At 55.1% G+C, this 22,228-nt stretch overlaps 6 protein-coding genes across 6 annotated transcripts; 1 reads left to right on the plus strand and 5 right to left on the minus strand.

Annotated features, from left to right (window-relative positions):
* Positions 1-1,439: 1,439 nt before the first annotated feature.
* Positions 1,440-2,132, minus strand: DCS_03838 (uncharacterized protein; the record flags this gene model as incomplete). The annotated part of the gene is made up of 1 exon (XM_040801151.1): positions 1,440-2,132. The coding sequence occupies one exon, from the start codon at positions 2,130-2,132 to the stop codon at positions 1,440-1,442; it is 693 nt and encodes a 230-aa protein (XP_040656184.1).
* Positions 2,133-3,143: 1,011 nt separating this feature from the next.
* On the plus strand, positions 3,144-7,768 carry DCS_03839 (SNF2 family helicase/ATPase; the record flags this gene model as incomplete). The annotated part of the gene is made up of 3 exons (XM_040801152.1): positions 3,144-3,228; positions 3,295-6,546; positions 6,597-7,768. 3 exons carry the CDS (start codon positions 3,144-3,146, stop codon positions 7,766-7,768), a joined length of 4,509 nt encoding a protein of 1,502 aa, XP_040656185.1.
* Positions 7,769-8,187: 419 nt separating this feature from the next.
* Positions 8,188-9,288, minus strand: DCS_03840 (uncharacterized protein; the record flags this gene model as incomplete). Its single annotated transcript, XM_040801153.1, has 3 exons — positions 8,188-8,509; positions 8,563-9,032; positions 9,226-9,288. The coding sequence occupies 3 exons, from the start codon at positions 9,286-9,288 to the stop codon at positions 8,188-8,190; spliced, it is 855 nt and encodes a 284-aa protein (XP_040656186.1).
* Positions 9,289-10,107: 819 nt separating this feature from the next.
* DCS_03841 (Mediator of RNA polymerase II transcription subunit 5) lies at positions 10,108-13,504 on the minus strand (the record flags this gene model as incomplete). Its single annotated transcript, XM_040801154.1, has 6 exons — positions 10,108-11,144; positions 11,202-11,739; positions 11,811-12,323; positions 12,378-12,440; positions 12,499-12,758; positions 12,838-13,504. 6 exons carry the CDS (start codon positions 13,502-13,504, stop codon positions 10,108-10,110), a joined length of 3,078 nt encoding a protein of 1,025 aa, XP_040656187.1.
* Positions 13,505-14,368: 864 nt separating this feature from the next.
* On the minus strand, positions 14,369-15,464 carry DCS_03842 (uncharacterized protein; the record flags this gene model as incomplete). Its single annotated transcript, XM_040801155.1, has 3 exons — positions 14,369-14,833; positions 14,900-15,306; positions 15,362-15,464. The coding sequence occupies 3 exons, from the start codon at positions 15,462-15,464 to the stop codon at positions 14,369-14,371; spliced, it is 975 nt and encodes a 324-aa protein (XP_040656188.1).
* Positions 15,465-17,193: 1,729 nt separating this feature from the next.
* On the minus strand, positions 17,194-18,357 carry DCS_03843 (Pyridine nucleotide-disulfide oxidoreductase, NAD-binding domain protein; the record flags this gene model as incomplete). The annotated part of the gene is made up of 1 exon (XM_040801156.1): positions 17,194-18,357. The coding sequence occupies one exon, from the start codon at positions 18,355-18,357 to the stop codon at positions 17,194-17,196; it is 1,164 nt and encodes a 387-aa protein (XP_040656189.1).
* Positions 18,358-22,228: the final 3,871 nt, after the last annotated feature.

A 22,228-nucleotide genomic window follows, 5' to 3' on the forward strand; every position in this document is an offset into this window, starting at 1 on the left:
GCATTGGCGGAGAGGACAAGGTGGATTCTGAATAAGCAGCAAGGCCTTGTAATAGGTTTCATCAGTTGAGGAGTCACATCAGTAGAAGAGAAACACTACGAGACGGCAGAAAGAAATGCAATAACTTGTGCCTAGTGACAATAACAATGCTCGACCGTGCAGTGTCTCCTATGGCACCGCCACACCTTCTGATCCTGCTTGTTCGTGTCGAGTGCTGTAGTTACTGGTAGATATTTTACGACTTGGGGCAAAACTGACGACATATGTCTTGTTGTGTGGTTATGTCATGGCGTGTCTCGTGAACCCGCCGAACGCAACGCTAATTTAATGGAGTTAACAATGAAGCATGCTGTTATGAACGCACATGCTCAAGGCGGGTTGCATGCAGCATGAATAAGTGCCCTTGGCACACGTGGCAATGCTTAGATTCCGCGGGGCTGTCAGGGATGCGGGTATACTTTCCATGGAATTTGTAGTGAAGACGGACCGATACCAAGCCAAAGAGATGCATGGCGTTCAGCAATAGGGTGAAGGTTGTGCCGCCTACATGCACTCCATCATGGCTCCTCGCCAAACAAGAACCAGAGCACAGGCGGATCAAAGTACGAGACCAGGGGCACAGCTCCTCCATGAACCATGGGAGCGTAGACGGTGAGTAGTCCTACCCGCCGGATCAAGGCGCAACGTCCAGCCGGACAGGGGCTGAGGTGGACGTCGTGCAACGTATTGCATCGCACTCAAGCCTCAATGGTACTTACTGGGGCCAGACAAGATGAGCGATAGTAACAGTTGCGGTGAGTCAGCCTCGGACTTTGGGCAACTATTTAACCATCTATCCTAAGAGAAATCTTCTTTGACCGCGCTCTTCAGACAGGATGGCGTAACATCCCCCTCCGCCGCGCCAGTCAAGTTTTGCATCCACCTGCCGTCAGCCCTTGTCGGTGACGAAGCCTCGCGTTTTGTATCAGCGGGACCCCGTTGCGAGCTCACAACTACGCGGGATGTCGGTCAGCTTGACAGTGCTTCACTGACGCCGGCGCGCTGTGGTGCTGTAGCGAGAAGGAGAGGAATGGCGGCCGACAAGGGTACGGGCCAGGAATCGAATGTGTGGAATGCCGCATGTCCGCCGCTACAGTTTCCAAGAAGAAGTCCAGAGAGAGGCCGCCTCAATGTGCCTGCCAGGCTACCTATGAATACCCTGCGACACGTATGCAACTATGCAACGGCTGGCGTTAAGCCGCCGTATCCATTCATCGATACACCTTCCGCTTCAACAGAGGATGCTTAACCAGACTTTCGTAGGCAAACCTGCCAAAGCTAGGAAGGCCACCCCGGACAGAGGCCTCGTAAAATACACTTAGAATGACACTTAGGGTGCTAACAGTACATAGCGCTCAACGTCAACGCCTGCCAACCCTGGCTCCAGTTCACCGCCCAGTCTACATGTGTGCGAGAGCCTCCGCCTCACGCTCGGCACGGCGCTCGGCTGAACGCTTCTTGAAACGGACCTCAGCTCTCCGACGTTCGCCGCCGTCAATCTTGCGCCCTCGCCGGTGCTCCCACATGCCTTCGGTGACCTTGACGATGACGCCTGCTTTCTCCGGGAGCGGCGTAGCGAATGGACCGGATATTGCGTTGAGTCCTCGCACCGTGTATCCATTCGGCCGCGGCAGGGCATCGGCTGACTCTATGCTTCCCTCGTCGCCGTGCGGAACGTTGACGACATACTTTGCGTCGCTGACGACGGATGCAGGCGGGGTGGCGACCTTGAGGATTGCCTCGCCATCCTTGACGAACTCAAAGTCGCCGCCGGGACCTACTGCGCCCTCGCGGTATCGCTGCATCCACTGCAACAGGTACCGACGGTTCCGTGGGGGCTCGATGCCGACTTCCTTAAGCTGCGGCGATGTCAGGGAAAAGAGGGATTCCCACGACGGAAACTTGGACGCGTGCTTGTTCAGTCCGCGGCCGATGAGGGTGAGAAATGTCTGGACGTCGGGCACGAACGGTCGTGGCTGGGGGATGGCCGGTGGGGGTCTCGTCTTGTGAAGCCATCTCGTTTGACTACCAACTGATCGATGAACGCTCCAGACTGATGGCGCCAGGAGGCGCAGGCATGACCGGACTTTCATGCTAGTTGCGACAAATTCCGAGTCAGCGAGAAATTCCACGACCGTTGTCTCGGTAGATAGACGTGTTGTGACTCACCTGAAGGCTGTGTTTGCTGCATACATGCAGTGGTCGCTCACAGGACAAGATCTCGAGCTTCTCTAATTCGGAGGCGATAGGCTACGGAAATTTGACAGTTGCCATTACTCAGCAAGGCTGCGCTATGGTAGATCAGGGTGCGGGGCCTCGCGTGGACTAGTACAGACAGTACTTACTGTACAGTACAAGTACTGTAAAATAAAACCTGGTCTCCGTACGTGCAATTACAGCATACTTATTAATTTCTCCGTACGGAGTACTCCGTAATAATACTACATGCTTCATTCAGTTCAGTACCTACTTAAGTACCAAGTAAGTATTCCGTAGTGGGCATTGGCTGGCTGTAATCTGGACTACTGTACAGATAACACGCCATAAAAAAATACTCCGTACTTAAGTACACGCCAAAGACTCCGTGCGTCCACAACAGCGAAGAACGGGGTGAATGGCATGGTATCCGTACAGCGCAAGAAACGTGCAACGGAGTTTCTACACCCAAGCGAAAATTCATGTACATGTAACTATAAGCACTCCGCACGGGTAGAAAGTATCAAGCACAACAGAGTAATGTACGCTTAATAGTACAAGTGGTACTTGTATTTACAAGCAAGACACGGAGGAATACATGCACGCACTAATAAATAGTACAGTACGGAGTACATATGGAGTAATAGTCCGTACACGCGTTTGGTATGCCTACAACTTGGAAGTACAGTACTCCGTATTAAGCCAACGTAATATACAGAGTACTGTAAGCAGATGCACACCACTAGGTAGTATTTAGTATAAGTATAACGTCGAAGCCAGCCTATCTTATCACACATCAAGTCTCCTCACATTCCTTCTCCTCTTTACTCACTCGTCACTGTTCTGGGAGTTTGCATAGTGACCAAAGCACGATGATGTAATTCGTCCAGTATGCTATCTTGTCGGCAATGCCTTGGATTCAGATGCCTCTGGTCCAGACTTCGTCACACCAAAGGCTTCGTGCGTCCACAACGGCGAAGATTGGGCTGAATGGTGCGTCACTGCCGTTGTCACTCTACATCCACACGGCGCATGAATTTCTGCTAACGCTCGACACAGACGCTGTTCCGAACGAAGTTCTCACATACCTCCAGTCCATACCTTCTCTCGATGCCGCCAATGCATCGCTTGGGGATTCAGTCGTTGAACAAGGAGAACGATCGTCGAAGCGCCGCAAAGTCAGCACCAACGCAACACCCCCCGTGTCCGTGGCAAAGGCGGACATCGCATTCTCCCGGCCATGCAGAGAAGATGCACCAACGAGCTTCACCAGTACCATCCACGGCACTTCGTCGAATCTAAGGCTTCGACTCGAACCTGATGGAAGTTTTTGCATGGAGGCGGCACCGTCGTCATCCCGTCACCTTTTTTCCGCCTCGATTTCGCTTCAGCCGCACGATGCAAGCGAAACTGCACGTCGAATATTGGATGTTTCCGGCCATAGCAGGGACCAGAGCTCACCAGGAGCAATTTGGACCGCCGCTACTCTTGTCGTCAACCGTGACGGGCCTGTGGTTTCCATGCTGATTTCCCTCGAATTATTCTGGAACGAAACCCAATCGCCGCTGTTGCCATTGAGAAGCCGTGCGGAACGCAAGCTGAGCCAAAAGCTAATCGATGTTTTCTTTCCGATAACGCCGCCCGCTCGTGATTTCGCCGGATGGTCTCCCATGGACTTCTATGATGCGGCTTACGTGCCGCCGAAGGACGATCACGATTCACAAACAATTCGTGTGCCTGAACTTGAAGCAACACTGTTTCCTTATCAGAAGAGGACACTCTGCTGGCTTCTTGCTCGGGAAGGGATGCAGTGGTCGGCGTCGGAGTCACAACCTCGGCCGCTGCCCCGCAACGACGTAGAGCCGCAAGTGAACGCTTTTCGATCTTTGACGGATTCCAATGGTGACCCGGTCTTTGTTAGTGATCTATTTCAGACGGTCACGCGAGACACGATTCTCTATCGACAGGCCGACACCTCCGTGCGAGGTGGTATCCTCGCCGAGGAAATGGGACTGGGCAAAACGTTGGAGATCCTGAGCCTCATACTCTTGAATCGTCATCCTGGCCCGTCGACACAGGAAGAGGCCAGATCCGGCACGCATCTCACGTCGACTCGCGCGACCTTGATTGTCACGCCAGAATCGTTGCGGCCACAATGGATGTCTGAAATTTCACGCCACGCACCGCATTTGCGAGTCAAGCACTACCAAGGATGCAAGAGGCTGAAAAATATCAACCAAGATTTTGTCGTAAAAGAGCTTTCCGATTTCGATGTTGTCATTACAACATATTCTGTTTTGTCGGCCGAACTCCACTTTGCTTTGGAACCACCGAAGCGAGCGCGGAGATATGAACGAGCCTACGACCGCCCCCTGTCGCCTCTAGTCAAGATACTCTGGTGGAGGCTCTGCCTCGACGAGGCCCAGATGATCGAGAATGGCTACTCGCAAGCTTCCGTCGTCGCCCGAGTACTACCCCGAGTCAACGCCTGGGGCATCACGGGAACGCCTGTGAAGGATAATGTCAACGACTTGGCCGGCCTCCTATCCTTCCTACAGTACCAGCCGTACTGCTCTGCATCCCATATCTGGCAGTCTTTGATCAAAGACCACAAGCCACTATTCCAGCAAATCTTTAAATCCATCTCGCTTCGGCATACCAAGGCCCTGGTACGGGACGAGATCATGCTCCCGCCTCAAAACCGCTATGTCATCAGCATGCCTTTTACGGCCGTCGAGGAACAGCACTACCAGACTTTGTTCAAAGACATGGCCGAGGAGTGCGATTTGGACTTGGATGGCGCGCCGTTGCTTGGAGATTGGGAACCTTCCAAGTACGAAGATGCCATGAGGCGATGGCTCAACCGCCTGCGACAGGCGACCCTTCACCCCGACGTGGGAGTATACAGCCGTCGGCTTCTGGGTTCCAGTAAATATCGACCAATGCGGACTGTGGATGAGGTGCTCAGCGCCATGCTCGATCAAAGCGACAACACCATTCGACATACAGAACGAGCCTACCAACTAAGCCGCCTTCACCGTGGCCAACTTCTCGAGAATAGCCCTCGTGTGAAGGAAGCTCGTGCGATCTGGGAAGAGGTGCGAGTAGACACCGAGAAACTTGTGGGGCTTGCTCGCAAGACACTTGAAGATGCTTTGCGTGAGCATGGAAGCGAGAATGCGGCCAGAAAAGCTACAATAGCCGGCAGCTCTGAAGACGCAGCCGAACTGGATGAGTCCGACACGGAATGGGAAGGGGAGAACAACGGAGAGTTGAACGAACACCGTCGCAGACTGCGTTCTGCCCTAGAGCTTCATCACAAAGCAGTCTTCTTCTGTGCCAATGCGTACTTTCAGATCAAGGAAAACGCTGAGATGACAGAGCCTGACTCGGAGGAGTATCACCGTTTAAAGAAGCTGGAAGATGATGGTTACGAGCAGGCAAAAGTCATCCGAAGGGAGATTCTGCGGGAAAGCAACGGGAAAGCTACGCGGGTCATGGAGAAAATTGCGCGGAAAGCGTCAAACCAGTCGTTCACCCAAATACCTGAGCTTCTCATCAATTCTGATAGGGGAATCGAGAGTGGTGGTATATTGGACGGACTGGAAACGCTTTACAGGGAGCTCAACGAGCAGGCGAATGTGCTGGACGAATGGCGGGAGGAAGTCGTTCAGCTTCTTCTGCAGCCACTGGTGGATGAAGATGACGGGATCGAAACGACGGGCGAGGAACTCACCGAGTCTGCCAAATTTCAAGACCTGCTCATGGTATACTACCAGACGCTGAGGGCAGCTATCGCCGACCGGCAGGATGCCATCTCAGGCGGAACCAACGAACTCGTAAAACACGAAACGGAGACGTCGAGGAAGCTCGCCATGGATGGTGGCGGTCCAGCCCCAGAAAAGCTGCTCGAAATGCTGAAAAAACGAGGAGAGATAAGGCCCGGCTTGAACGGATCATCTATGCGAGGTGCTGTCTGCGACTTTCGCGGTCTGCTGACTCGTCTGGGTCGTGACTTGTCGGGAACCTCTCGTGAGGTAATCGAATCGAGGATGGCGACGTCTCAGTTGGCGGCGACACAGGCGCAACTCATCAAGCAAAGCAAAGTCGCCGTGGCCCTTGAATCGGAAATTGAGAGATTCAAGACCGTCATGAACACGCGACTGGAATACTACCGACAACTGCAGGCAGTGTCTGACGAAGTCATGCCCAGCGAGGACCCCAAGACTGAGGTGGCAATTGAGCGGGCATGGCAAGCCGAGTTGGACTTACGGCAGAAGCTGTCGTCAGCAGAGGCGAAGCACAGATATCGTGAGTATTTCCCACGGCGGCCATTCTAGAGAGCCGGCGGCTAACCCAAGGCGCCACCTCAGTATTGAACTTGAAGGAGCAGGGTTCGAAGTCCAATGAACCCCGCATGTGTGTCATCTGTCAGATGCCCTTCGTCACGGGCGTCCTCACAGTATGTGGCCACCAATTTTGCAAGGAGTGCATCACGTTGTGGTTCAAAGCGCATCACAACTGCCCTGTCTGCAAGAGGGGCCTCAAGCCGTCAAACTTGCACGACATCACCATCAAGCCGCAGCAGCTTCAGGTGCGGAGCGAAGATGCTGGTTGTGCAGGAAACGTGCAGGGCACCCAATCCGCATCCCGGAGGCAAGGCATCGCCGCAACCCACAATACGGCCATCTACTCGGCCTTCAACTCGGAGAAGCTGGCGGAGATTCAGGATATGGACCTTAACGGGCCGTCGTTCACGACCAAGGTCGATACTCTTCTCCGACACCTTCTGTGGCTGAGGCTGTCGGACCCCGGAGCCAAGTCCATTGTCTTTTCGCAGTACAAGGAGTTTCTCACGGTCCTCCGCAACGCTTTTCAGCGCTTCCGCATCGGCCATGCCTCCATTGATCAGCACGACGGCATCGCCAAGTTCAAGGATGACCCGGCCATCGAAGTCTTCCTCCTCCATGCCCGTGCCCACTCATCCGGACTAAATCTCGTCAACGCTTCGCACGTCTTCCTGTGCGAGCCCCTGCTCAACACGGCTCTCGAGCTCCAGGCTATCGCGCGCGTCGATCGCATTGGGCAGCAACACGAGACCACCGTTTGGCTCTATCTTGTCTCCGGCACCGTCGAGGAGAGCGTGTATAATCTCTCAGTCCAGCGTCGCATGGAGCACATGGGCCGCCGCGCAGAAACCGCCACTTCGCCTGCAGCGACTGGGGAAGCAACGCCCGAGCTCTTGGTGGCCAGCATCGAAGAAGCCAACACGCTCGAGCTCGAGCATGCGGCCCTGTCGAGGTTGATGAGCAAAGACAAGTCGGCCGGGGAGATGGTTGACAAAGGCGATTTGTGGCAGTGCCTGTTCGGGCACGTCTCGCGAGATGGGGGCATCGTGCCTGAGAGAGATGGCCGAATGCAGGAACAAGCGGTCATGAGCTACTTAGCCGCCGAGGCGGGCGATAAGCGCAGACTCGAATCACGGCGAGATTCTTGTACGACACAGGATGGAGGCAATGTGGGGAAACCATAGAAGTGCGATTCATAACGCGTACACCAATCGCTATTTCACCGATTTTGTCCATTGCCACGTAAACAGAGGCAGCAAAAGCAACGATTCGGGAAGGACCCTGAGAAGCATTTGCCAGTCTTTCCTGTTAGAACTGCAAGATAATGATGATACGAGCGCCACCGACTTGGCGGAATTTTGCCGTTATTTTCATTTTGCAACCGACACAGTACTGTCAAAGGCTTCTGCACTTCACCCCATGCTATTGTTTCTGGCCTGCTCCTAGCAAAAGCAGAAGCTAGGGCGCCTGAACTGCCCACCTTGGGCCTCTCGTCGTCGTCAATGTTCTGGCACATGACATTTTCGTTTCCTCCGGCCATGGGCTCCATTGGCGAACTCTCAGAATGCGGAGTCACAAGGCTCAGTGTTTGGAGGAAATCCGCTTATTCGACGAGCTTCTTCTTGCTGGCGCTTGACCTGACACGCTTGGCGCTGGGGCGGTTCATATGGTGATCCGGGATCCAGCTCTCGTCGTACGTCTTGCCAATACCGGTGGAAGCGCCAAGGGTCTCGGAGCCAGAGAGGGCGGCATCGACGTCGGCCATGTTCTTAGCCTTTTTGGAGGGTCTGGTACGCTTGGCTTGGGGGAAGAGAGCCTCGATCCAAGTCTTGTAGGCAAAGTAGAGAGTGCCGGCAAAGGTAGCTGTGAGAACAAGATAGAGGAACATGCTAGAGTTGTAGGCGGCATTGTTAGCAGGCGGTACACTGAGGTGGAGAATGAATGCATCACAGGGGAGCGTGAACATGACGTGACGTACATCTGGGGATCGAGGAAACTAGTCGGAGCTTCGACGACCGAGACGGGGCCTTGGTGGGCGTCAAGTTGGAAAGCCTTGCCGTCGCTGTTGGTGACGACGGCGGCAACGGTCAAGAGGAGATCTTGGGGTTGCATGTCCAGCGAAAAGGAGTAGGTGATCTGCTTTGTCTCACCGGGCATAACAGAAAGGCGGTACTGCATAGTCGAGAGGTTGCGAACTATGTTTTCATAGAAAGGAGTGTCGAGGAGTGGCTGCTTGGGCTTGGAGAGCGCACCGGTCACGTAGGCGATGTTGATGGCCTCCTCCTCATTGTTCGTTATGTCGACGACCGCCTTGTTCTGCTGGCCATTGACCAGATTGAGACCAAGCAAACTCGCATCCTCCCATGTGGCCGAAGCGATGGCATTGATCTGCGGGCGAGGGGGTGGTTCGGCATCCTCCTCGAATGTGTCGGTTGGGACGGCATCATCCTATGCGGGGAATAAGTACGGTTGCTTCAACAGGTTGGCAAGCGAAGAGAATGGACGACGCAGATACAGGCTTAGCCGCCGGCGACAGGTGCATCGGCGGCAGGCACGGCTGCCGAGGCTACAACATGTGCAGCGGCTGGGTGCGACGCGGCAAAACATTCGTTGCGTCAGCGAATCGGGAGCTTCGGCTTACCTGAGCGACGGCACCGCAGACGCGAAGAGCCAGAAGGCCCAAGAGTGAGGAAGAAAACAGCATGACGGCGACGGATCGGAAACTGGACGTTGGCAAGAAAGATGGTGTTGGCAATGCCAAGAGGGGAGGTGGAAGGAAGAAGTAAGAGCGAGGAAGGGAGCTGCTGTGCGTGTGGTTCCTGGCGGATGGATGCTGCGCAGGAAGGAAGGGACGAAAGGTGGCCTTTCTCCAATGAAGTTGCCTGCTGTGCCTGGCAGGTCCGGCTGGTTGCGCCTCCCTGCTCCAATGGCGTCCAAGCTGGCGGCGCCCTTCCCTCGCGGACCCCTGCAGGTCCTTCCGGATTCCAGAAGCTGGTGTGGAGACACTCGAAATGGTAAGAGCGACGTGCCGAGGAAACACCAAGCAAGGTGCTTCCGTCGACGTTTCCTGCCAAATACCGACCCCCGGATCCACCTAGACAAGGCAGGTGGCAGGTGGCAGGTGGCAGATGGCACCGCCGGCTGCATTGTATACGTACATGTAGGGACCTAGGCACTAGTTATACATGTACTTGCCCGTAGGTGTACGACTATATGTGGGCGCACGTACGGTAAGTACTTGTACTGTACGGAGTACACTGCGCATCGTTCTATCCCTCGTGCGTCTTCGACCTGTTCATGCTGCCCAGAGACTCGATGCGCGATATAAACAGGCCGGTTTTGGTATCACTCTCCCGACAGCCATTAGGCGCCGGGATACTAAGAAAAACACAATACTTGTAGAATAAACCCACCATGTCCTGACCCAGCAATATTTTCCCTCGGTGTCGTCGAGAGGAGGAGAGCTTCAACGGGCTCCCGATAGAGCCAAACGCCACCGCTCCCGTAATGCAGAAACTGTCGACTAGGTACTCCCCAAATCCACGCCGTCCCAGCCGCCGAACATGTCCATGCTGGCATCAAGGCTGCCGAACAAATCTCCGTCAGCCGTCGGGTCGAGACCGCCGCCGGTGCCGCCGCCGAGGCCCATGTCTAAGCTGACACCGTCGACCGCCATGGCGTCGGCCTGAACGGCGGCGGCGGCCATGGCGTCTCCGAGGCTCGTGCTTCCACCGTTCAGGTCGAGCGACATGTCCTGCGTCTGAAGGATGGCCCGAGGTTGGGGCACCACCATTAGAGCCTCGACTCTCCTGTGCAGGCGAACGACCATCTCGGCGAGTACGGCATCCTTCTTCTGCAGCTTTCGGCAATCGTAGGCCTCGGCCTTCAGCACCTCTCGAAGGCTCAGCCGTCGCTGCTGCGGAACGGCCACATTTCCCGACACATCCAGGAGACTGGTCACCGCCGGCGTCTCGTTCGACACGTCCGGGGCGCATATCAACGCTGCCACGACGTCGTAGACGATGTGGCCGCTGCCGGCTTCCGACTGGTGCCGAAGCTCTTCCAGCATGTTCCGGAGCAGCCGCTTCGTGCCGACGATGCGACAAGCTACGACAAGCTGCCTGTGCGTGTACGACGTCGGCATCGTGCTGACGCCGTGGTGTATGCTCCATTGCACGAGCCCCTGAATCGTGTGCTTGACTGCCCCGGCGAGGCCGCTGCTCGAGCTCCCAGCCCACAGCTCCAGCTCGTTGTGATCCGCGCTCCCGCTACGCCTCGAGAGCGGTAGGCTGTCCTTCAGAGCTCGGAGCAGCGGTTCTATGTCCTGGTTCTTCGGGTCCTGCTTCTGGTACGAACGGAGCGAGTTCTCCAGCGGCTTGGCTATCATAATCCTGACCGAGGACAGCATCGCGCTCGCCTCTCCGGAGATGGCGCTGGGTAGAAGGATGAGCTGCAGTACCTTGATGACGGACTTTTGCTCCTTTTGCTCCACCCATAGGTAGTCGGAGAGAAACTGAATTGCCGGGACCAGCGATGGCAGCAGGAACGTGTCGACCACGTCTAGCAAACGGCCTGGTCAGATGCCATGTTTGAAAGAGGGTTGCACGCCAGACTCACATTCTATACCGCTCTTCAAGCTCTCATCGCTGAGGTGGCCGTGCGCGTATGCAACCACAATGTTCTGGAAGACGGACGCAACCAGCAGGTAGAACTCTTGCGGCGGACAAGACGACATCAAATCATCCCCGAGACCACCTGCCTCGCTGTCAAAGAGGCCATGAACCCATCCGCCAATATGTGCCTTTTCCTGCTCGGTCAACTCGTCCGCTTGACGACTGATGTGGGCTCGTGTCAAGATACGGGCCACACAGGACTCTGGAGATGTGATGCCAATATCCGCCGGTGTCAATCCGTACCGATAGCTGAAGGCGAGCACCAGCAGCAAGATGGCACCAAACTCTTCGTATATCGGTTGGTACTCCCCTTGGTCATCGTCGTACCGCCAGTTGTCGAGGAGCGCGCACAGCGGCTCGAGAATGCTTGGCAGCTTTTCAAACAGCAGCAAGACGTCGAGAGCCTGAGGTTTCTGGGCAAGCTCGCTGCACAGCACCTTGAGCGACATGGTCTCCTTGCTGTCGCACAACTGACGCAGCAGCTGTTGGGGCATGTCAGCACGTACTCGTGAGAGGGGGCACAAGGAGGAGTGGGATGAGACAGGCAACGGACCTCAACGAGAGCCTGGCACATGGCACCGACGTTGCCGTCCATCTTGTCGAGGCCCTTGACAAGGCCCTGGATCTTCTCCGGATCCGACAGACAGTCTCGCAGCAGCTTGTCCTTGGAATACTTCTCCAACGACGGCTCGTAGGACATTGATGTCTCGCCCAGTATTCGCTCCACGTGCTCCCGCGGAACTAGGCCGTGCAAGGCGCAGGCGGTGCAAAACTCTTCTCGGACGCTTTCAGTGTACGGGTTGTTACTCCGCGACTCGTCAAACATGAGCGACGCTGTTGGGAAGATGCTCGTGTCGACCTGGTTGAGGGCCTCGGTAATGCAAAACTCGGACGAGGTGGTGGAGAACTCGGGGGAGCAGAGCTGGCAGAGCAGGAGAGGAACCTTATTGACCAGGAAAGATTTCAAAAGGAGCGAGTCTTTTTTTCCTTCGTTGCGAAAGACAGCGTTGGCGAGAAGGTCAAAGGAGGCCAGCACGAGGTCGATTGCGCTCGCTTGCGTCTCGCCCTATTCTTGAAATTGAGCAGGGAGCTAGCGTCATCCGGAGCTGCGGAGATTTACCTGATATTTGTTATGTAGAAATGAGAGAAGGATACTGTCGTCTATGAGTGGCCGCCCTACAAGCTGAAAGTCGTGTCAGAACATGTGCACTCCGAGACTTCCCAGGACATTCATGACATACCGACGCATTTAGGTACACGTAAAGGGCAGCGCGCGTGTTGGAGATGGGCATTTCCGGAACGACAAAGTTTTCGAGGCCGACGGTGGCCCCCAGCAGCTCATCCATCGCCGCGTCCGTGGCCGCCTTGGCTTTCTTGTCGACCGGATTGAACCGAGCAAGCGTCTCGCTGCGGAAGATTTCGAGTCGGTCGACGAACGCCTGGGTCGGCGGCAGGGTTTGAATGAAACGAGACAAACTCTGGAAGAATTCTTTCCGCGCGCCTATGAATATTCGTGTTAGCGGCTGCGAACATGGCACCAAGATCTCTGCTCGGTAGCGGCGGCGACGACAGATTGATACCTTTACCAACGGGCTTCCCGAGGACCTTGACGACAGCGTCGGTCTCGACGAAGCGCAAAAGCATGAGCACGAACGCCTCGCGCGTTCCATACATCTCATCCCGCACCTCCGAGTTTATGGTTTCCTCCAGAACGTCGGCGGTGAAGGCGGCAGATGCGGAGGCGAACAGATCCATCCACTTGCACATGACCCTGGCAAGTACAATGACGGATCTCGAGTCCCGAAAGCATGCGTCCTCGGCGAGCACCTTGAGGACGTGGTAGAAGAGGAATTCTTCGATCCAGAACGACATCTTCCAGCAGTGCATGGAATGGCCCCGTTCCGCCGTCTCCTCCGCCTGCGGGCGGCGAAGGCGCACATGGAGGGAGGATGAATTGTACAGCGAGAGGAGGATGGATGGCGGATCGACGTAGCCGAGCGTCGTCAAGACCTTGAACCAGATGGGAACTTGCGGGTTCGGACTGATATCGTTTGGCGGACGCGGCTTGAGGAAGAGGTTGGCAATGACTATGGGGGGGAGAGGGCAACGCGCGTAGATGATTTTGACGAAGGCGCGGAAGTCGTCGATGGTGATCCCTTTTGCTTCGCACCTGGATAGAAAGCCGGACCAGCGCAGCATCGACTCCTTTAGAGCTTCGGAGCTCTGAGGTAGAGGGTTGGAATCCATGACGACTGGATTGATGTCCCGTAGTCGATGCAGATGTCGAGGTGGATTCGTCAAAGTGGTACCAGCTCAAGCCTTTGGTTGACGCGAGGCTATTCGGAAGGGAGACGGGCGACGAGAAAGGAAACCAAGGTCCACGGAGAAGGAGTCGGACTGCGGGAAGCAGCCAGGCGGCCGAAATGGTATCTGCCGGACACCTTCCCCGTGCATTCGTGGCAGAAGCCGGTAAGGAAACGGGGGTTGCGAAGCTGGGAAACCAGATCGGATAGGAGGAGCCTTGTTTAGTGGTGTAGGTATTAATAATTACTATTAATAAGTACTCCGTACTTGTAAAGAGTTGATGTACGTAATACGGAGCCTGTCCCCAACACCAGCAAGTGGGGCGGCGATAACCTTTGTATTGCAAAAAAGCGACAGCGGCCAACGCATGTTGGTACGAATACGCAAAGAGTGTCTTGATTAATACTACGCATCTGCAGTATGGAGGAGGTATGCAAGTATGTGCTGTACATGCCATTTAAGTAGGTGTATCTGCACGCCGTAACCCGTACTATCATGCATAGCATATGAAAAAAAAATGCTAGTAGCACCCCAAACGCGTGCCCTTCGAACCGAGTACTTACTGCACAGGTCGGGTTCGTCCTTGGAAAGTGGAAGATCGAGAGCATCATCATGTACTATAAGTGCAAATACGACTACCTACCTACCTACCTGTACTCCAGACGAAGGCCGAACAACGAAGAGTCGTTGTCCATCTGACGATCGACACGAACTCATCTCTTCCGAGATATCCATGTCCTGAAGAGTGATACAATACACTTGCTCGTACAGAACGGTTTGTGTGTGCGTTTTCAAGTAGATGCATGTTCAGACATTCTCCATGACCCCAGGTTGAAGCGCCTCGAGAGCATCAGCCAGCTCGCGCCAAATTTTATCCATCAAGATGGCGCCATCCGCACCCTCCATCACCTTGGGCCATACCTGCAGCTCGCAGTCCGACATCCACTTTCCGTGCGTCTCCTCGCCCGCCAGTGCTGCCGACATGAGGGTTCGCGAACCCATTTCGGCATCGCGTCCAAAGACGACAAAGGCGAGCCAGATGGCCCAACTCAGCGGGAAGGCCTCGCAGTGGCGGAAGAGCTGCGTTTTGCAGAGTCCCGGGTTCAGCGCGTTCACGATGACGTGCCCCTTGCCCGAGGCGTCGGATGACTCGGCAAGCTTGCGCATCATCATGAGCTGGAGCAGCTTGGTGGTGTTGTAACGCTCCGAAAAGTTCTTGTGAACCTTGAGAGCATCGAGCGTGTGCTCTGCTCTCTTCTCCGGGAAGAACGGCTGCGTGCGTCTAGGGTTAGGATCATGCACGGATGAAAGATGGGCAGCTACGCCGTGGCAACATACCATGAAGGCGGCATCCGAAGAGACGGTCGTGACGTGCGGCACCACGTTGAACCGGATGGCCGTTCGGCGAAGTGCCGGTAGCAGCAGGACGGTGAGAAAAAGGGTAGAGATGACGTTGACCGTCATCATGCTCTCGTGTCCCTCCAGCACGGCCCAGTCGCGGGTGAGGATGCTGGCATTGTTAAGCAGCACGTCCAGCCTGTCCAGCTTGGAGGCCCTCGCGGCAAACTCCTTGACACTCTCGACGGACCCCAGATCCAGCTGCCAGACTTCCGCTGCGCCATGGTGTTCCGGGGACTTTTCGATTTCCCGCAGCGCCGCCTCGCCTCTCTCGACGCTGCGACAGGCAAGGATCACCTTGGTAGCGTTGAGACGCACAAAGTGTCGGGCCGCTTCCAGGCCGAGACCTGTTTGTGGAAATGTTAGAATTCCACTTCGTAGGAAGGGTCAGCAGTTCGGTACCAGAGTTGGCGCCCGTGATGATGACGGTCCAGCCGGTGCAGTCCTGGTCAGGGTAAGGGAGAGTCGACCACTGGCCTCGGGCCCATTTCCAGAAGAAGGACATGGTTCCGCCGTTCGTCTGATCAGTCGGATCGACGGAAGGAAGGCTATGTTTTGCCGATCCGAGCGGATGTAATTTGGGTCCTGGTAGGTTTTTGCCTGATGTCAGAAGACGGTGGTGGTTGCACCGTGTACTGTATTTGTTGCGTGTGGGTGGGTGAGTTCAGTATCTTGTATGTACAGTACATGCATGTGGTCGATGAAGGCGATCGGGTATTACTTGGGAGGTAATAATCAGGCGGAAGCAGGGGGCTCTACAAGTAATACAGCGCCCAGTGCTGACAACGCAATCCTGGCACCAACCCGCCTCGACGATCCGAGCGACGTGCCCAACGAGGACTCGGGGACGATGTTGCTCCTGTATGGCGTTGTCGAGAACTATGATTCATCGCATTGCTGCTACCGAGTATCGTAATTGCATTTTGCTGCTGTGAGAGGTGCATCAGCCGATGCGAGGTAGGTGGTGAACAAGCCGCAAGAGTCTCAGGGCTATTACAAGCCGGTGACGCGTATTGTGCTGCTAAACCGTTCTCTTAGTAGGTACAACTAACTTAGTACCTAGTAGCATGCGTGGGGAGGTAGTAGCATTCACCTGCTGTACAGTGGTACTCTATACTGCAGGTGTACAAGTAGGTTCAACTAGTACTTAAGTACGCACACCAAGTAGGTAGGTACCTATGTAATAGGTACTATGCAACAGAGCTCCAAACTAGTACAGTGCAAGTAACCTACTTGTACTCCGTAAGTCCTCCATGAAAAAGGTACCTACCGACCTCGGTACCTAGTAGGTACTTACTAGGTAGGTAGTAGGTGCTTCGTACCTTCTAAGGCACGTGTTCATCGAGCAGAGGACGGACTCTGGAGTACTCCGGAATTGAGGTGTTGATCCAAGTAGTACGGAGGAATAATACCTCCCCCACAGCCCAACTGCCTGCTACCAAGGTACCTAGTAATAGGGGTAGGTGCCACTCTCTGTAGCAGGCACCTACCTGTAAAGTACTTGGTACTACGGACTAGGTACCTACTTGTACAGCGACGCACCGGCGCAGTAGCAGTAAATTTTAGGCAGTCCAGTAAATGCATAGTGACTGGCTGTCGGAAGAGTCTCTACGGAGTACTGCCTGCTAGTATACTTGCAAGTACTCCGTACAGGAGATCGCGGTACAGCAACAGAGTACTTACAGGTGCCCCGAGTGCATTGCGGCGTACCTTTAGGTTCTACCCTGCTGTAAGTACGTCGTCGTCATCAAGTTTCACCAGCAGAGATGCTGCCAGCTGGTAATCGTCATCGTACGATCGAAAGTTTCTGCAGAGATATCAATGGAGAATAGCACGGGCCTTGCGATTTTCTGTTTGCTATCTCATTCATTCTGCAATGTCATGGACTCGCCCTGCAGGTGTGGAAGCGAATGGCTGTGGTGCGATTCCAGCTTGTATGCAGATGCGAGGGATTGGACACTACTTACGTTGGGACAAATTTGCTCCGCTTCGCAAAAGTTGCTTTTCATGGAATGAAGGCCAGTGCGCAGAGTACAGTGACGCCATCAGAAGTACGGCGTAGTGCAACTATGTATCATGAAAGCTGCTAGATATGTGACAGGTAGAAAAATAGAAACATTAATTGATCATTCTGCATCCCGCATCCCGTATCTCGTCACGTATTCTCACACCCTGATAACGCCGACAAACCAAGGCAGAAAACAAACAACCGCATACCATGATGGACGGAAACGTCACTTCTCAAACGTCGTCATCATCGTCTTCTTCCCCGCAGCGTACAGTCCCGCGTAGTCGGTGCCGAGGAAGCGCCCCTTCATGTACCAAATCAGGAAACTAAACACCCTAAACTTGCCCATCTGGCCCGTCGCCCTGCTGCGGCCAAGCGTTATGCCGACCATCTCCTTGCTGTTCACCTTGTATTCGGCCATCTTGCCGCCGTCGAGGTAGACTGGTAGTGCCTTGACGAGGTGCACCATTTGCGCCTCGGCGATGTAGGCCTTGGATACCTCGAGACTGCCTGCGTCGCCAATGACGAATATGTCGTCGTAACCCTCGGCTTGCAGGTGCGTCGTCTGCTTGATGAAACCGCCGTCATCGAGCATGCTCGCGGGCGCAAAGGACGTGTTGGGCGTGAGGCCCGTCGTTGGCACGTACGCCTGCGTCCGCAGCGTCCTCGTGCTGCCGTCTGCCTCGCGAAGCTCGAGGACCGTGTCGCCGCCACTCGACTTGGTGACCTTGGTGACGGTTGTGTTGGCCACGACCTTGACCTTCATCTTCTCGAGCTCCACCTTGATCTGCTTCCTGACACTGTGCAGGACAGGCGGCGACAGTGGCAGGTCTCTGTTGTGGATGAAGTACACCTCCTTCGTGCCGTCCTTGGCATACTCGAAGCCGAGTTCGCCCGCAGTTTCCGCCCCAGTGAGGCCGCCGCCGGCGACAACGATGGTCTTTGCGTCTCGGATGTCCTTTTGCAACCTCCGCAGCGTCTCCACCGTCTTGTCGGTCGTGCCGAGAGTCTTCCACGGCATGTCGTCCTTGGCTGAAGATCCTGTCGCGACGATGAGAGTGTCGTAAGCGACGCTCTGGACGCCGCCAGCGTTCAGCGCCACGGTGATGAGGCGGCCGGACGGGTCGAGGGTGCTGGCCTTGCCGAGGACAAACTCGAACTTGTCGGCCGGATACTGGCCGAAGATGGTGTCGAGCGGGTACATGACTTTCTCGTCCGCCATCTGGCCGGGAACGACGACACGGGGCATGGCGATTGGCCAATGAAAGTGCGTGTTGGGAGCGACGACGATCATCCGTAAATCCTTGCGGGTGAGGACGGCGGTGCGCATGATTTGGCGAATCAGGGGCGCGGCGGCGAGGCCGGCCCCGAGGACGACGATGGTCTTCATGACAGGAAAGTCAATCGAGAGCGATTGGAGAGTATAGAGACCAGGTTGCTCTGGGTTGGCGGGTTTTTTCTTTCTTCTCCTCTAGTCTCGATTTCTCAAGGCGAAGGGTATTCGATACAGGTATTATTCGGCTGTTGATGCAGAATGTGGTCGATGTTTGCACCGACGGAAAACCCCCAGACATTACTATATATATGTATCCCTTCCACACTGTTAATCCTTACTGGGTCAATTAATAATAATGTCTGCGGTTTCTAAGCAACGCGCGCCAAGTTCCTGAGCTTTGGCGACGTCTCCCGCGCGGCAGGTTGCTGGTGTCATTCCCCACCACGACCCAATCGAGTATAAAGGGCGACGAAAGGGTTCGGACAAGACAGAAAGGGGCCCCGCTGGCGATGCTAGTTCCATTTAGATGATGGCGCCAGCCGAAATCCAAATTGCTAGGTTAGAATAATCGATGCGGGAGGCTAAAAGTTCCCGATGGAGCGCGCGGCATGAAGCTGCGACTCTCCCCACTGTCAGCCAACCAGCCAATTAGGTGCCTTAGCGCGGGCTTCCCGTCCTGGCGCGCGGCTGGGTGCTCTACCTTAGTCAGCTTGTTAGAGATACAAATGACGAATCACCACTAACGAAGCCTATCGTCTCAAACCATTAATGGTTGTAGAGGCGGAAGGTGATGAACAATGTCTTTAGGCGTGCGGAGTCCTGAATGATTGACTCGCGTGGTCTCCCTGTCGCTTCTTGCACATGTACAGCAGGGAATTCATGACAATGGGCATGGATGGCTGCAATAGTTCTCTCTCCAATCCGCCTTGCCCTTTTTCTACCTTCCCGTGGCCATCCTAACATGGATATGAAGTAATACGAGGCACAAACTATGCGTAGTCTCTGCGAATGAACGGGACGATATTCTACGAAATAGGTATTTCTCACCGCCCTAATTTCTGATGCAGGGCGCAAGGTTGAAGCGGGACGAGCCGCGGGCCACTATTTCTGCCCACGGCGTGCGTTGTTGCGCATTCCGCAGTTGTCTGATTGTACCCTGTACATCAACTCGCGACGTCTGGGCTTTCCTCCCGTGCCCGCTTGTAGGCTCTTGATGATCCGTAGACACACAAGGTTCCCGTTGAATTCGAATGGTGGGAGTTGACTCGAGCATGAATCGAAAAAGCTCCCCATACATGGTGAGAGCTCGTGAGATATACGTGTGCTTTCGGCTTGCACGATGAAACTGCCGATAAACCCACCCCATCCGCTGCGGAAACGAGTTTTGGCTTCGCATAAGCCAAGTGCCACAACATCGCGGGTAAAAGCAATATCGTGGGGGATGGCTTGCGACGGTACTGCAATGGACATTGACGCACAGGCCCATCACGACGTCCATTTTGGACGCCTGCTTCCCAATGGTGGCAAGACCACCCCGCCGTTAGGATGGGCGATCTGCCTACAGTACGTGCGTGGCAAGGATCTGGCAGCGAATATATCGATCGCTCTGTCGGCCAACGCACCTGCCTGCCTTGCGGTGGATATGGGTTAATTCTTCAGGGTACGCCGGCTCTTGGGCGAGAAAGAGCTCCATGACGATCCCGTCCGGCCGCGAACGGCATGCGGCCGTTGCTGTTTACCGGACCGGGATGTCATCTAGTACCGTTCGGGGCTCGAGCCGTGCATTTTGCGTGACGTGACGTATGAACGGAGTCTGGGCACGTGGAAGTCGCCAGCTGCACCGTCACGCAGTGACTTTTGGCCACCAGCGGAGTTGTTGACCTACGTATGATGCTGTGGACATTCTCCGGGGAAATCGGTGGAGTGTACGACGTCAGCTCGTATCTCGAGGGGTGTCGAGGGTTTAGGTTCTCGCAGTAGCACTTGCTTGCAGCCGATCAATGCGCCGCTCCCAACACAGTTGTCCTTGCGGGAGCTACGGCAAGCGTGGCAAGGTCGGCAAGAGTGCTCGGCAAGAGTGCTCGGCTGCCATCGTTTGCATTCGTCTGCCAAGAAATCTCGCAAGGATGCGTCATGGTGCTCGACTGCCCGACGAGGAAATGGTCGAGAGTGACAGACAGGAAGGCAAATGACTCCACGTCACCGTCATCACCTTGCCATGGGCAGGCCATCTGCTGCTCGTGGCGCTTGTGTGAACGCAACGCGACGGAGCAGGAGGCGTCTCAACGTCTGGCTCCATCGCCCGAAGGAATGAATGACATGACATCCGATCAATTGCGGTGGCGCACTCCGCGTGCGATGTTGAGCGTTGGTGACCGGAGAGGAAGCGGATCCGTCTCACACGAGCCGTTATTGCGATACCTCAAGGCTGCTGCGCATCCCGAAGAATCGTCATGTTCAGCGGACTCACGCAGTCTTCCGATAGGGCACAAACAAGGTTGAGAGGATCGGCACGTCGAATTGCAGACAACTATGCAGTCTTGGGCAAGACCCGAGGCTGGAGGGGTGGTGGAGTGGCGACTTGACGCCATCGAAATTTCCATCTACCTTTTCAGGACGAACGTCCAAGTATATCTAGCTGACGCCGAGTCGGGAAGCCGACGGAGCAAAGGGCCGAGACTTTCGGGTGTGCAGGTGCTTGCTGCGAGATGATGAATGCATCAGATTGCCGCTGACGCACTGGTTGAGCTCTGGGCATCGGCGGCGACGACATTGCACAGCTTGCGCCTCGCCTGGGTCGATCGTACGTAACGCATGCCGAGCTTGATAGCCGACGGGTGGGTGAGGGCCGGGGGGGGGGGGGGGGGGGGCGTGTTCGCAAGTCAACGCTGTAAATTGTGACGACAAACAGTCCACTGAACGACGACGTGTTGGTTCGGTGGCACAGGAGCGGTTGTGTGACGGAGGAGGCGCTGGTGAGAGCTGTTTAGGCTTGGGTACGTCACTGCTTCGAGCGACTATCCACAAACAGTAAACAGTATTACTCGTACGGAGTACTTGCAAGTAGGGACACTTGTAATGTACCTAGTTAAAGTTCCTAGTAAGTAGGTACAGGTACTGTAAGTACTGTACTCTGTGAACCCCACGAACAATTGCAGGCTTAGTGGGGGTCACTGGGTACCTAGTACCAGCGGGTGCACACGAGTACGGGTGCATGTGCGCCCACACATGTAAGTACAGTCTCCGTAATACTTGCACCAGCCTACGGAGTAATAATTAATAATAATGAACTTGCACATCTGACTTGTACATATACTTACCAACTAATAATAGCACCGAGGTAAAGTGCCGTATGGAGTGCCTGCCGTACGGGGGCGATACTCGTACTTATTCCCTCTGTCGGTACCACGGTCTGAGAGTTCTTCCTACCCGTCGTTGGAACTGTATTGGCCGCTGTCGCGAGGGCTGTCGGAGGAGCGCTGTCGAACCCTGTGCCTACTACTGTTAGATCGGTGAGTGCAGAGGAAGCATTGCAAGGCGCAGCTGCAAGCCTTCGATGTTGCGAGACGTCCTCGGAGTCCGGGTAAGTGTACGGAGTACGTACTGTAATTAATTTCATGTAATACTCCGTACCTACTGCATAGTAGGTCGAGGTAAGGGTGTACTGTCGGTATCGCTGTTTTGCGGGCAAGTTGTTGCTGTCGCTGCTTTTCAACAAGTGCATGTACTCGGTACTCGGTCCTCGGTACTCGGGAATGGCACCAGGCACTACCCACCACGAAGTAGGAACTGTACGTTGGTCGTACCGAGTACATGCGCTCGCTGAGACAGAGGAGTGCAGCGCCATCAGCTGCTTGCGTCGGCCGACGACGGAGATTCTGAACTTTCGGCCTCTGAACTTTCGGCCTCGTCCCCGCAGCATTGCAAGGGGTTTGGTAGAATAATGCCTAGTACTCCGTACGATGTAGGTGGTAACCACTTACCA

This window comes from Drechmeria coniospora, chromosome 02 (assembly GCF_001625195.1).
Source record: "Drechmeria coniospora strain ARSEF 6962 chromosome 02, whole genome shotgun sequence".
In the NCBI taxonomy this organism is placed as follows: domain Eukaryota; kingdom Fungi; phylum Ascomycota; class Sordariomycetes; order Hypocreales; family Ophiocordycipitaceae; genus Drechmeria; species Drechmeria coniospora.